At 48.9% G+C, this 15,648-nt stretch overlaps 1 protein-coding gene across 3 annotated transcripts in view; it reads right to left on the bottom strand.

Moving 5' to 3' along the window:
- Nucleotides 1–15,648, bottom strand: part of LOC100114326 — a 246,066-nt gene that overhangs the window by 15,076 nt on the left and 215,342 nt on the right. For all 3 annotated transcript variants that reach the window (XM_031929427.2, XM_031929430.1, XM_016986422.2), the window contains 2 exons: nt 11,517–11,796; nt 10,444–10,589 (listed from right to left, as the gene is read on the bottom strand). In XM_031929427.2, the coding sequence (XP_031785287.1) occupies nt 10,444–10,589; nt 11,517–11,796 (426 nt within the window). The remainder of the gene's footprint in view (nt 1–10,443; nt 10,590–11,516; nt 11,797–15,648) is intronic.

Here is a 15,648-nt window from a genome sequence, read left to right as displayed (position 1 = left end):
AACAGTCAGGCCGCCGCGATACGCGAGACGTGTCAGTCGGTGGCGGAGCACCTGAAGCGAGAGTCGACGGAGTCGACGCGACTCGCGGCCACGTCGCTCATGGCTGCGGTTTGCGAGGGGCTATACCTATACGCCGCGGACGATCAGACTCGGTTTTTTTCCACTAGCCTTTTCGACCACTTGCTCGACGTGTTTCGCAAGGAGATTTATTGATAAAGAAGAATAGCTCCTGATTGTCTGTCACAGACGTACACGTCTGCAACGCGAGCAGCGAAGACGAGTCAGCGATAAGAGTCCGCCGAGCCGTAATAGGATGCATAACGACCGAATGCATCGTAGACGTTAGCTCAGTGGTTAGAGCACAGGCCTCTGGCTCTCGGGTCCGCGAGTTTCGAGTCCCGTCGTCTACTTTTTCGCTTTCGACTCTGTCTCCTCTCCGTTTGTAACATGTCTCTTCATTGCTCCTCATTATATGCGGTAAACGCGTAGGGGCTTCGACAGCGGACGTGAATTACGGCAGGAGACAGAGTCGATCGGCAGTCCCTCTCCAGCCCAGCGGTAGCGGCACACAGCATCGACAGATTCTCGAGCGGCGCGCGGAAGATGACGCGGGATTTGCGGCTCCGCCGTGGGCGAATTCGCAAAAGCAGCGGGACCGAGGCTGGATAAGTGACAAGTTGAGGGATTGCCGCTGCTGCAGCAGCAGCAGCAGCACCGGTTGACTGGCTGGTCGGTTGGCCCTTTGGGAATATGTAGCTGGCTTGCTTTTCTCTCCCCGAGTGTATCGATTTGCAGCGAGGCTGTTCCTTTTTGCTCCGCGGCGGACTGAGCGCGGGATTTCGACGATAGCGCTGCGGCTTAAGTGGAAAATCGCCGTGCGTGCAGGTCAGACGAGCCGAGATACACATTTCCATTGACTCGATCGAAGAGCAATCTCAAACAATGCACTCTTTTGTACGCGATGCCGAGGCTTTAACTGCGGCTCTTGGAAGATAAAACTGCCGACAAAGCCGAAAAACTCCCCCTCCCCCGATTCCAATCTTCTTTCCAGCGAGACAAGCGAATGCACTTCATATAGAGCTGCAGACGTTTTCTTCTTCGACGCGAGAGTCGCTTCTCGACGTTGGAAGTCCCGCGGGAGTGGGTTTGTTATCGCGCGCGCGCAAGTTCAGACGAGCCGCACCGCTGCTGCGGCTTTCTAGCTGTACGCGCGTGTATCTATATACATATACACGCGTAGCCGCGTGCATAATAGACAGCGCGCAAAGCGAAAAAGTGCCGACGCAGCCGCAGTATAGCGTGTTTGCTCAGGACTCGAGATGTGCTGGGCTCTCCACTTTTTTGGATGACGATTGCAGTATTCCATTCCACCGCATGTATTGGTTTTGAAATCGGCGTTCGTTATCGTTCGGAGTAAGAACTTTTGCCACGTAGCTCTTAATTTGTGGTCGCGATTGTCTAGACGGTATATTTGAATAGAAAAAGGAAAGGTATTGTCGTATGCATGGAATGGAATTGGAAATATTCGGCGATGACAGAATTTAATCATCCGAATGCCGCGAAGATTTCTGTTGGATATGGTACAAATAGATTCTCGGACCCAGCGATATCAAGCGATCCACTTTACTCTCTCGCCAGCGTCTCGGCGGCGCGGAGAAACTAATAAAAGCGATTTGCGAAATTTCCATCGGGCAACCTTGAAAATTAATAAGTCCGAGAAAAATAGTCCCCCCCTCCACTTGACGAAACTTCAGACTCAATCGCGAGTGTCAATCCGAGGGGGAGGAAAAAATATTTCCATTCCGGAGTTCTCTCGCTCTCCTTTCCCCCGGAGATTGCCGAAGAAAAAAAATCGCTCGGAATTCAGCGCGTTGCGCACCACATGCTACTACGCGCGCGCGCCCCTAAGCGACGTCTATTTTTCGGGGCGTCGTCCGTTCGACAGACCGAAATTCAAATTTACAGACGGCTGCTGCTGCTGCTGGCCGCAGCGACTCTTGTTTTCCTCCGAAAGTTGCATGAAAAATGGGCACCTTTTACTTCTGTACACTTCTGGCCGCGAAGAAGGAGCTGCGCGGGCTTAATTGGAAAGCGTCGGTTGTGCGCTTATCGAGGGCGAGGGATTATTAAAAATGTTCGAGGGAAGTTTGGCTTATTGTTTCGATCGGATTTCGTTTTAAATCGACGAGATTAATATTTGCCAAGGTCCTTTCGCGAGTCGTATAGAGTTACGAGTTTTACTATTTTTTTGTTAAAATGTATTGAAAACACGTTTTTCGTCCGATTTCCAGGACCAACATTTTGTTCGTTCGTACGCAGAGCGGTATTTTGATATTTAAAAAATATCTCGGGTTACACTCATCGCTGCTCCCTTTATGCTTCGAACTGTAAAATTAATCACCATACGCGCGGACAAGCTTGTTTTTGCGATATTCACGAATTATTCAGTAATTAACGAGCTCTCGTATGGGTTTTCCGAATTTCCAGGTATTTATATTAACTCCCGATCAAACAGGAACGTGTAAACGTTGGCTTTTTAAACGCCGTATACACGTACAATTTCGTGAATGCGCAGAGAAAACAACAGCGAGCATAATTTGCATTGTATCGCGTACATTCATCTTTCGAAAATTCGCAAAACAACGAGCATAAACGATATTACGCCGACGTATAGTGAAAATTCGAAACGATAAATTATTCAGTCCCAGCCGGATTCCCGTCGCGAAAAGTTTGCCTCTTAAAAACTGTTATCGATCGCAGGCCTCTTTATTAGCTTATAACTCGTCGGGCTAGATCTACGCGACGGCCAAGTTCCGCTCCATCGAGGCTCAACGTAAAATTCACGGCTATGCGTGGCAAACGAAATTCCCTCTGACCGCGCTCGCGAAACTTTCGACACACCAATCTAGACACACGCGCGGGCTTTGTTGCAACGAGTTGGACGCCGGGACGGAATTTTTCCAAGCGGAAACTCAAAAATTAATTGCCCGAATTTTCGGCAGAGGGGTCTGGAAACTTCCCAGCAGACTCATTATCGCCCGACAAGGGCGAATTAGTCGCGGACTTTTGAATTTTTGATTTTCGGAGAGTTCACGAGACCGACCACCGCTATGGAAAATTCAATCCCGGATTTTCGAAGTCTTACGGCCTAATAGGATTATCGGCGGAGTTTTTAAATTTCCCGCGCTGTAATGGTCCTTCGCAATAAACTTTGTGTAAGCTCATTACGTTACTTTCGCGCCGTGGAAAATCGCCGCGGTAAAAAGTTTGATTGTTATCAAAAAAAAAATTCTTCGCTCGATGTTACCATCAGAATCCAAAAAACGACCGATGCACCAAAAGCTGTGCGGGTAAGATTCCCGAGGAAGCGCCAAAGTTATAGCTCTCGATGTTTCGTTATTAACTTATGAGAGCTTTCTCGCAGAAGACGTCGACTAGACGTGATTTCTATATATTCGAGGCAGAAAGAGCGCGATTTTATGAGGGGACAAGAGTGCAGAGAGGACGCTGGACGCCGCCGGCCGATATTTTATTTTACATCGCGTAATAATCCCACTTACGGCCGCTGCCGCTACTCCGTACTCGTAGATCACATTATTATTCCTCCTAAGCTCCGCTCTCTTTCTCTCTCTCTCTCTCTCTCTCTCTCTCTCTCTCTCTCTCTCTCTCTCCGCGGATCGACCAGGGGGATGAGGATAAAATTCTACCGCCGGCTTGATAAAATAGTTCGGCGCGGCGAAAGCTTCGAGCGATCATTTGTCGATGATACTCCAACTCTCTGCGCATACAATTATTTCTATAGTCGCATGCGGAAAAACCTTGGGGCGGGAAAAAACGGCAAACCCGACATCGAGGAGATAAATAAATAAGAAAAATATGCGCGCGCGCAAAGCCCGCCATTCGTTATTCTCCCGCTAATTCTCGCATCGTCCATGGACCCGCAACTACACTTGGGTTAATCCTCTTTCGGAAAGACTGCGCGCTGCAGCGCCTCCGGCCGGGCGGCGGACAAAAGAAAAGCCGGGGAGATTAATCTGCGAACGCGCCTGCGTATGAAAGAATAAACAAGCGCTAAACCGATTTGCCGCGATTTTCGCTCGTCTGCCTAATTAGCAGTAGTCTAGCCGCGTTTCCGTTTTTTGCGCCCGAATTCGTGGATATTCGCGGCCCGGATACATGCGCTTCGCAGTCGGATTAGCGAGCGCGATGTAAAGATCGAATTTTCGCATAGCACGCGCCCGTGAAAAATCCAAAAATCATACCGTATAATACGCCCCTTTTTCGCGCGACTATTTCACCTGTAAAAGCGAGCAAAACCGAGACAGGAATGCTGCAGTAGTCCATGCCTGTGGTTATCTCTGGCGAATGTGTTTGCAATGTGGAAAGCCAGCCGGTCCAGTTTTGCCCCGCAAATCACTATCATAATCGAGAGAACGCGTTCGCGTGTATGCGCGAACAGCGAGGAGCGAAGGAGAAGGCTCAGGCTGCAGCGAACGGAATGAAAGAGGATTCGGAGGAAAAGAGGGGTGTACACACGAGGGGGATTATATTGGAAAGGGGTGGAGAGAGAGAGAGAGAAAGAGAGAGCAGGTGTCGACGTGATCGGGGTACTGCATTGAATTGTTATTGAATTAGGTGCAGCGCGACACGATAAGCGATTGTCGCATTGGTATTATATAGTCCGGCTCACGCGCGCGTTTACGAGAAAATGGGAGGAACATTGCGCGGAAATTCACTTATCTGCCGTATTATATCTGCACAGGAAAGCGGAGCAAAAATCGTATAAGCCAAATTTTAAAAGCTCCGATCCTTTCGACGCTCTCTAATCGCCAAACGGGATTTCAATACGCGAGCTTGCCAGCGCATTGCGAGTCCTCTGGCGCATTAACATATTTTTTTCAGCGGCCTGCACTCGAATTTTTCCAGCGCTCTACTCGCGCGACGAAAGGGAGGAAGAGTCGAGGGAAAGTGGAAGATGAAAACCCACCCTACTCGTGTAGCGCGCGCAGCCATATATATGCGCACACTTACAGGCCTGCCGCGCGCGTTTATGTAAATGCCACGGGTATTTATCATGGCCGCTGATTTAAAAATATAATACCGCCGAGCGCGGACTCCAGCCCTTGGAAAATTGGCTGCAGGCGAGTTTAGTGCGCCGGAGAGGGGCTTTAGAAATTTCGGCAGCGAGCTTTTTGACGGAGGAGTTGGAGTTGCGTAATAGAACTGGGGGACGGGTGCTAAATGCGGCTGCGGGAAAATTAGCGGCGAGCGGAGACCAGGTGAATGGGGGGTTCAGTGAATTGCGGTTTACTAAAGCTTGTTTTTTCCTCTCAAAGAGATGCGAGCATGAACTTTAACGCGTCTTATACACACTGGGTCGATGTTAATGTTTAACAGCGGAAACACCCCATCGATCTTTCCTTTTTACAGCTGCACATCAGTTCGAGGGACGAATACCCAGTTGAATTTCTTCCCTCCCTTACGTGTATCGCCGCTATCGTTAGCGCGATGCGCTCACGTATTATACTCGCTGTATACAGCGCTTTTTTGTGCCTATACGTAGACGCACATATAGTCCGAGAGAGAGAGAGAGAGAGAGAGAGAGAGAGAGAGAGAGAGAGAGAGAGAGAGAGAGAGAGAGCGAGCGAGTGCGTGAACGGAATAATGCCCGAGCGGAATTGCTTTCGCGCGGGAATTTCGACCACGAATTCGTGTTTGTAGTTGGGGTTTTTGCGGTGCGCGAAGTTTATGACGGGAATTTTTGCGCTTTTCTGCCTTTGTGTGGCGGACGTTTCTTTTATTGAATGTTTCAGTCGCGGATTATACGGGGGTATATTGAATCGACTGCAGTGCACTGTTTTTAGAGGATTAACCAGAGTTTGGTTTTTCAGTGGGGATTTTCAATTAGCAGAGATGTGCGAGGACGCTTTTGATGCATCGAAGCCTTTGATGAATCGTTCGGTGATCTCCGATTCCTGGAACGGTTAAAGTTTTCTACTAAATTTATCGCGAAACACCGTCGACTTTCTGTACGTTAGTCATTATACCGATAGTTTTGAAAAATTATCGCACCGTCGCATGCAGTGATTGATAACGGACGCATTAATGAACCCTAAATCAAATCGACAAGCCGCCAGCCGCAAAACCATAAATCACACAGCTAGCTCCGAAAAACAAAATGAAGAATCTCTTCCCAGCCCCAGGAACAACAACAGTCCTATTTACACACAGAGCGCGTCGGCGAGGCAGCACGCGAACCGGGCAACAAAAAACGCATCCACAAAGCGCTATCGCTATCAATAGCCGCGGGAAAATATCAGCCCTACACCGGTCCGTAAGTGGATTACACTTTGCAGTGCTCTATATTGATTTCCCCGTCAGTTTTGATAATTTATTATGCGAGTCGCGCGAGCGCAGAGCTCTGAAATAGACGGCGTAATCCCTCAAAACAGGCCGCGTCGCGCCGTGCCAGCTCATACTTATACCCTGGCAAGCATAATTTTTAAATGAGATTCCCGGTCAGGCTACGAATAGAATTTCACCGCAGCCGCATGCAAAGTTTGTGGGTTACGAGCCTGGCGTTGTCAGTCGCAGATGGAGCCGCTGCGCTTAATGAATTAAGCGACGACGAGCGATAAAGAGTATACAACTTTTCGTCATCGATTCGTCGGCACCGCTGTCGACGATTTCGAAGACGCGATTAATTCAAACACACAGAGATACACACGCGCGCGGCGAAAGGGAATGAACCGAGAAGTCGGGAAATTCTAATTCTCGCTAAAGTTTTTACTGTGCGGCGCGGGCAGTAAAGTTTTTACGGCGATTTTTTACTGCCCGGACACCCCGGCCAATAAAAAAGTACGAAAACAAGCGCGCGCGCGCGCGCGCGCGTTCATGAAAGCGCAGTTATACTCGCCGAAACAACGTTCGACCTCTCGACAATGCTCGCGCGAAATTCATCGCGAGAGCTGAATATCTCCTTGGCGGAAAAGTCGACTCGCAAATTGCAGCGAGTAACAAGTGCGCGCTAGTTGGAATGAGCAGAGAGAGGGAGAGTAAAAAACGCAGAGAAGACGCAGCAGCGCAAAGTGGCCCGTCAGCCTGGGCTATATACGGACAGCTGCTGCCGCGCTGCAGATGGATGGCGAGGCGACTTTAATTGCTCGGGGGAGTCGGCATCGTTACGCTCGGCGCATCTCGCGTTGACGCGCGGAATGGGGTCCCGAGATGGAAAACTGCTTCTCGCGTGGGACGCGTGTACCGAGCAGGCAAATAAGGCTGTTATTCTTAAGATCTCCTGCATCAACTGATGATAATTTTCAAATATCCACACATTCGCCGGCGTCAGCTCGGGCGTGAAAGCCGAGTCTCTCCTTCGTAGCTTCGGCGGTGCGCGTATAATGAAAACGGGCGCGAGAAAAAAGACGAGCTCGCGGGCGCGGAAAAATGGCAGCGCGCGGTTTATTATGAGAAGAGAACTCAGCAGTGTGCGTGTGTGTGTGAGAGCGAGAAAAGGTGCAGTAAAAAGGGGGAAGACAGAATGCGAGAGCCGCACAAGAGCTGAACCGTCGCGAAGACGACTGCGCTGCTGATATTCCCCGATGCTTATCTCTTCCGCGCGCTCGGCCCGGAATACACTCCTTTGTTCGAGAGGAGAGGGGAAAGGTCGTATAGTGAAAGAGACATTTTTCCCGGAGAATAAGCGCGCGAGCGTGTGTATGTGTGGGTATAGAGGCGCTTTATTCGCGGAAGCAGTTGCTTTGATTCGCGGCTTTGGTGCGGCTGCGCACACGCGGTTATCTCTGGGCGAGGCAGAAGTCGAGCGGCTGGGATATTAATGGCCGGGGCGCACAAAGTGTGTTGAGATGAGTTCGAATTTAATGACGCGGTCTATGATTCTTTTTCAAGGATGGATCGAGGAATTCTCTACGCTTTATCTTTGTTGCCGTGAAGAGACTTATTCGATGAACTTCTTTGGAAAAAGTTACGAAAAATTTCGAAACTACCGCCAAGTGAAAGTTAAACGAATTTTGAGTTGACTTCACTTACAGGCAAGAATCAAGAAGTTTATACTCGGTGAAACATCGAGCAGTGCAGAAGTACGAACTTCTTTTCCGTATATAATTGCGACGATTCGGAAAACAAAGTTCCCATCGAACGCACACAGTCGGGCATAAACAAATAGAACGGGAGAGAGCGGTAATCTACGCGAGAACGTATATCGTCGCCCACAAAAGCAAAGCCAGTGGTGTACGGCGCAAGCCGCGCCTCTGCAAAAGTGTCGCGCGGAACAAAAGACCAAAAAAGGAAGAGTGTACATAGCGATGGCGCGACGTGCGGAAACGAGCGTTTTCCGGCACGCGCTCCCGAATCCAATAATTCCCAAAGGCAGTACAATCGCGTTGACCGAATTCGAAGCGAACCGCGCCGACGAGTTACGTAACGGCTGTTGCTACTACTACTTCTACTACTAGTACGGCCGACGCTAACGTTAGCTATATACGTAGCTATAGGTATATACACCCGCTCGGATGGAAGACGGGTTCAGAGATGACGCTGGACCGGGAGCAAGAGGGAGGCCAAGTTTTGATGAGCTCTTTCGGAGGTAATTTTATGGAAGGATTCGGAATTGGGTATCGCTATATGGAGTTGGCTCTGATTGGCTTTGGGGTATTAAAGTTTTTCGCTGTTTTCCGCGCGGACTTTATGACCGATATGAATCTCGGACGGATAGTCGTGCTGGAGATTTAGGGCTTTTTAATTAACGACTGCTTCGTCGGGCAGTTGATGTTCTGAAAGCTTTTTTTTCAAACTCTAAAATTATTCCAGAGTCGAATTACTGAACGAATTGCAGTACGTATACATCTTAATTTTATCATAAGCCACAGCTATAGCCCGAAAATAAATAGCATCATAGCAGCGTCCGATCAATCCCTCGCGGGCTCACCGCATCCCCGGCTCAGAATAAAGCTGCTCCAGCGCACCACACCGGTAATTACATCACCGAACTTTTCGAGCAAATCGCTCTTCCCTCCGCTTGATTTTGACAAATCTTCTCAAATCCGACGTTCGACGCCTTGGCGTTTATCCCTTATCTTCACTCTTTCTCCCGCGCGTACGTGTACCCGCATCTGTGTGTATACACTCGCGCGCGTATCCTTTCGTTATCCCCCACCATCTATTCTCGTCGCGCGCGGGAAGCCCCTAAATCCGAGCGCCTCGTTTAGCCAAACTTTTCTCGCGTTCGAGTTTCCCCGCGCACTGCAGTTGTTATATATATATATATATATATATATATATATATATATATATATATATATATATATATATATATATATATATATATATGTGTGTGTGTGTGTGTGTGTGTGTGTGTCTATATCTATATAAAGTGAGAGGGAGAGGGAGCCAGTAGAGTTTTTACGGTTCTGTGCGCGAAATTTCCGGACCGAGCAAATCGAGCGGAACGCGTGGTGGACTCGCGTTCGATTCTTCTATCCCGAGCTTCCGCTGCGTTTTTTCGGATATTCCCAGGCTGTTCTACCGCGCGATATGTGGCTCTGTTTTCGATGCGGTTCCTTTCAAGCTGTTGACGGAGTGTTTGCGCTACTGCGGAGGTATTTTTACGAGCGATTCGGGCCAGCAAACGTGTCAACTTCGGGTGGATAGCTCTAAAATGAATCAAATGTGCGTTGCATCATTCACAAGCGGAAAATATCGTTGGTGCGTGTGTATGCATCTCTAAATTCGCACGTCCATCAGTTAAGGCAATAAGACCGATATATAACCGGGCGAAAAAGTCTGGCAAAAGCCATCTAAAGATATCCACGTCGACGAAACAACAGATCCAGCTGAACCCGTCTCAAAATCTCGGACTCGATTAAAAAAGCATCCCAATGAAATTCAGCTCAATACTCGCGCTCGCGCACAAAGCCGTCATGAAAGCATCTGTCCCTTTCTACACAGACACACACACACGGAGCGAGAGAAGCCGTCATCAAAAAAAGTGCATCGCCGGGCTTTGGGCGCATCTTTTCAGCGCGTTATACACGCGGCCGCTAGCTGACATTCGCCCGGGGACACATTTTTCCGGCTATCCCAGAAAAGGATTCGACGTGTTCTCGGCTGCTCTCTCTCTCTCTCTCTCTCTCCCTCTCTCCTGTTCATACACACACACGTGTGCCGGACCAGCCATCCGGCTTATCATCGGAAAACCGTCAATGCAGCAGCTTGTTTGTTTTTTCGCGCGCACTCGCGAGCTTTGTTTTTGCAGCGCACAAAGAGCGGACGGACGCGAAAAAACTATATAGCTGGAGCATGAAGCGTCGCTGTCGAGTAGTAGTGTACTCTCTCTTCCCCTCCTCGACGTTTCTTCCTGGTTGTATGCGCGTATACACGTGCGTTCTGCGGAGGGAAAGAAAAAGTCAAAAGAGAGATACTCACTGACTAGGGTGACGTAGGGGATGCTGTGCTGCTGGTAGTGGGGCGAGCTGCATGCCTCCTCGGCCCTGGAGACGGTGCTTCCTGTCTGAAGTTCGACGACGTGGCCGTCCCTTTTGTAGAACGCCATGCACATGTAGCCGTTTTGACTGCGAATCAGAGGCAATGCGAAAGTTAGCGATATTTTTTTTAGTTTTATATCCTAGCCAGATTCGTCGACAGTTCGGATATTTAATAGAGTTTTTGCCGTCGGACTTTTCCGAAATGCGCGCAGTGGGTGACACGCATATTGAGAATTTCGTCAACTCCAATCGCGGCGCCTTTCAATCGCTCCTGAATGAAAATGTCGCTGGCGCAGTTTTATCTGCACTTTCATCGATTATACCGCCAATTCAAATTATACCATCAATCATTCGGCCGCGCAAGCGACTAAAAAGCTCTGCGGGTTATGCGCGAGGAGCACGTAATTTTCGCAATATTCTCAGCTGCGCTCGTTATTAACTTGCGCTTCTTCAGCTGCAACTCAATTTCCAAAAGACGAAAATCCGATGCAAGTACGCTCCTAAGCCCCCCGGATCAAGTGTCCCCCCTGCCTCATTCTTCCCCGTCAACTATCATCGTAACGAGCAGCTCCGTCTTCGCCCCCCCCCCCCCCCCAATCGAGAGCGTGTACGGCAGAGTAAATCCAGACTGTCGATGCTTCTCGTCGAGAATAGGGTATTTCATTTTCGGCAGGGTCGCGACTGACTCAGTTTCCGGGGGTTGTAGAGTACGGACGTATGCATATCTATATAGATGCGCGCGATGAAAGAGAATTGAAAGGGGTTCGATATGTGTGCGGTGCAGTGAAATATCAATCAGCGGGCGGCTCGTGGTAGGGGGGGGGGGAGCAGGAGAGTCGTTATTTTGGAGTTATTGGGGATTAGATGTAACAATCAGTTTATCCTCTGGTTTAGCTCGTCGACTATACTGATTGCGGTCATCTACTTATCGCCGATTTCGATAATGAAGCAACTCCGCGAAAGCACCGACAGCAAAAACTCTGTTCCATATAGCTAATACGAAAAGAAGCTCACCATCCCACGGTGAAATGCGCGACGATCATGAAGATGTTCTGTTCGGTGCCGGCGGCCTTCACGCTGTTGCAGAGTATCTTGACGTTGTGCTCGTCCTGGCCGGGTAGATTGAGAAAGTCCTGACTCTCGGAGCTCCTGGCACTGCCGTTCGAGCGGACGGTGTGCAGCGATGCGTTGCTCATGTGGAAGGTGTACGAGCGCGTCAGGTCAAGCGTGTGCCAGGTCATGCTTGTCTTGCCGGTCAGCCACGTGGGGAACCAACACTTGCCCGGTGATGATGCTGAAACGAGTCAATGAAAAACAAATTAATTTTCGCGAGAACTCGAGGCATGATTGCAAAAGTTCGGATCCTATTTGCAAGGGAATGGGAGAATTATAACATCGCGCTGTTGCACAAAGTACAACAATGTAATTGATTCAGATTCCGCGAAAGCGGACGAGCACGTTTTGTAACAAACATAGTTATCATGTGTGGAATGAAATATTTGAGTGCTCAATTCCGCGGTTGGTAACAGCATTTGAAATTCGCAGTTGGATTAATTCCTCGAGACCCGAAGAAATCCAATTTCACCGATCCGCGACTCGAGCCCCAGACAAACATCACTGATAAGCAGTGTCGCTTTCACCGCTGCACGACGAAAGTTGCGATAAACTCACGTGGCATCGTATTCCCAATAGCAGCACAAGTGTACACACACACACACACAGTCCCACTCTCTCTCTCTCTCTCTCTCTCTCTCTCTCTCTCTCTCGAGTCATTGAAATGAGCGTCGGGCAAAGGAAGCCACGCTGCGCCCGGGGGCTCATCCATCATAATACACACGTAGAGCGAGAGAGCGAGAAGCCTGAATGCAGCCACATTTCATCCGTATGACATTATTCCGAGTTTGCTTCCAGGGGCTGAATGGTCCGGCGACGATCCTCGAGTCGGAAAGCCATGAATCGCTTATCGCGCCTTCTCTCTTAGCGCCCGAGCTATTGAATTACGCGGCCGGCGTAGTTCGGCTGGCTGTGGGGATATCTTTCTGGCCGATGGGCCAGATCGGAGGTGACTCGATGATCTGTAATCGAGGTGTGTGCCTCTCGCTGTGGGGAGAAATTTTCGGTTACGATGATGCTGTGGGCGGGTGTGTCATGGCTATCCCTGTATGCGTACAATACACTGTTATTACGAGGCATTTGATTCTTAGCTGATGAGTATGTTTGTGGATAACATTGATGGGAATGAGGATATGTTTTGTTTGCGGATCGACAATAACGACACGTGCTGTTATTCAGTATCGCAATGCTGAATTTCGAGGAATAGGTATTAATCATATGATTCATGATATTACGAGCTCATTGCTGTATGATTTGCAGTACTCAACCGACTGAAACTGCATCTGCGCTATTACATGGATCACGACAACTTTTCGCTTCTCGCCATCCCCTTTCGGAAACAAATAAGCGCCCGAGCTTTTTCATTCCCCGGCTGATCCCACAGAAGCTACAAAACCAGCGCATCCAGCCATAAAACTCTCGCGCGTCCATTCAATTACAAGAGAATATTCGAGAGTCGATATTTCGAAATAAAATTCCCGCTCGCCTACTCGAAAATACGAAAATCATTCCGATCGGGCGGCGCCTGCTGCATATGCATCCGCGTCTGTTTTTCGCGGCCCTTCGGCTTCGCACGTCTCAACATTTTATCACCGCGGACAAAGTATGTCTCTCTAGCGCGCGGATGAATCGGCGATAAAAAATTGGTGAGATTTCGCACCACTGTAAAAATTTCATCAGAGACGATCTTCGCTTTATGCTTCCCGCTGCAACGCAGCTATGTACGCGAGTGTTTTACCCTCGAGCTTTAGCTTGGGTGCAAGAAGCGCGGTTCTCGACTCTTCTCGTCGCCGAATTTCATATCGACGCAAGAGGCTCCAGCGTTTTACGAGAATTAATTGCGACGAGAGCTGTGCTGCAGAGGGAAAGATTGTTTTACGCTCTCCTGCGCCGACGAGTGTATGTGTGCGTATGGAATTTCAGAGACGGGGGCAATATTTGCGAGCGGGAAAGTTTCGCGTTAATTAATTTAATTGATGAACGCGCCCGAACGCCCTGTCGATGCAATTTATATTAATTTCGTACGTTTCGAAAAATATCGGCCGGCAAATTGTTGCTTAATAAAGTTCGAATTACCGGCGTGTGAAATTGTTTGATCATTATATTGATTCGGAGTGTGCGCACAGGTGTATAGGTATTTGCGTAACCGTTTCCGGTCACTTGATGGTTGCAGTCATGAAGCCGCCGCGCGTGCGATGACAATGATTAACGTTGAACAAAAAATATGTTTCGTCGTAAACGCGGATCATCAAACGCTCGAATCCGTTGGAACTTTTTAACTCGAAGCAGTAAACGGCAGTAGTTGAGCTTCGAAAAATTCGCTCTGGAATCTCTCCTCTCGACTCGCCCGCATCTCGAGGACGTAAAATTCGCGCTCGCGCGACGATGAGAAAACGGACGACGCGTGTGTGTATCGGGACGGCTGGCTTTATGGGACGTAAAAGCATTGTTATCGGGGCGCCAGGAAAGAATAGGAATAATTCAGCGAGCGATGGCTACTACTGCTACTCGCACGTAAGCTCTCGTCGGCTTCGCGAGTTTGTCACTTCTGTTTTGCTTGCGGGGGTGAAGGGAGAGAGATGAGAGGAGGATATGGACATCGACGAGATTGGCGACAGGGATGAATTAATCGTGAGAGGTCGTAAAGCAAAGGGAGTAACAAACGGAGTGAGGGTGAAAGTGACGTGGGATGTGCGGAGTGTAATAAAGTTGTATTGGAATGTTTCGAGCTTGCGAAAGTTTTCGTTACCGCGAGAATGCTCAGTACAATTGTTCCACGAGTATTGAATTAGATCTGGCGGTATAAACAGTGTCTCGACGATAAAGGTGTGTAATTAGTTTTGCATAACCGAACGACGTGCACCTTTTACACCATTCGAAGTTACGAACACTAACATCGGAGCGAACTTTTTTACGAACTCACTAAATTAAAAAGAGAAAAAGGAATAAAAGAAAGGGAATAGGCGCCGGATGAAAAGAGTACACACAGCAAAAAGGCCATAAAAGCCCTAGTCTCCGTAGACACAGAAACAGAAGCGAGTAGCGAAGCGAAGTAACAGCCGAGCGACAGATACAAATTCCTAAGCTCGTAAAAATCGCGCAGCAGCAGCGGCAGCAGCTTCCGCAGTCTCCTAAGGGCGCTAATTCGCGCCTTAACGCTGACGATAAACCCGTAAAAAAAGTATGAGTCGCTCGTCGCTCTCTCTCCCTCTCCTTCTCTCTTCCCGGCTGTCTTTATCGTTTCCGCCTCCTACGCGTGCTGTTTTCCTCTCGCGCAGCGAATTTCCCTCGAGTAGTAGTGCGCAGTTCTTCGCTCGCGTCGTAAAGCCTCGAGCGGTAACGAAGGGACATGCATAAATAAAACGGGGGACACTGCGCCAGGTTATTGAAATACCAGCCTTCCATTTTCGAGTTGGCGGATTCGTAATTTACGAGCTTGATGAGCAACTCCTTCTCTGCGGGGGGGACGTAGCGTATCAAAGGCTAATTTTGTTTATTTTGTGAAGTTTCGTATAAAAATAAACTGTAAAAGTAGTAAAGCTATAAGCTCGCGAACGAGGGTCATCGGAATAAGATAAAATAAAAAAAAGGAGAGGAGAGGGATATACGTGGGCATAGAAAAGAATCCGAAGGAGCTTAGTGCCAAGTCGATACCAATTATCGTTCTCCAATGACCGGAAACTGTTCTCTCGCGCAACTGCGAATCCGTGCAAATAGCTTGGGAGCCCCGCCGACGCAGCCTATGGAAATTTATGCAAACGCGCGGCCTGGGCCGTATACTCCCTCCTCCTGCTCCCGTGCGTGCGCACTTATGTCGAATCTGAAGCACGTATAATAAACTGAAATTAGGCGGCGGAATAATCGCTCGCCGGGGTGACGCTTGATTCTATACAGTTCTCTCCGAATGGCATTTTCGCGAAATTTACAGTCTTGTTGGAGCTGCCGCGTGTCGGGAATAAATTTGTACTGGTTATACTTTCTTGCGGGGTCACTGGGTTACACGATCCTAATTGCGTACTGATTTTAATTTCGG

Source organism: Nasonia vitripennis, chromosome 1, assembly GCF_009193385.2.
Source record: "Nasonia vitripennis strain AsymCx chromosome 1, Nvit_psr_1.1, whole genome shotgun sequence".
Classification (NCBI taxonomy): Eukaryota; Metazoa; Arthropoda; class Insecta; order Hymenoptera; family Pteromalidae; genus Nasonia; species Nasonia vitripennis.
The sequence above is the reverse complement of the archived record's forward strand: the minus strand, read 5'-3'. Positions and strand labels throughout refer to the sequence as shown.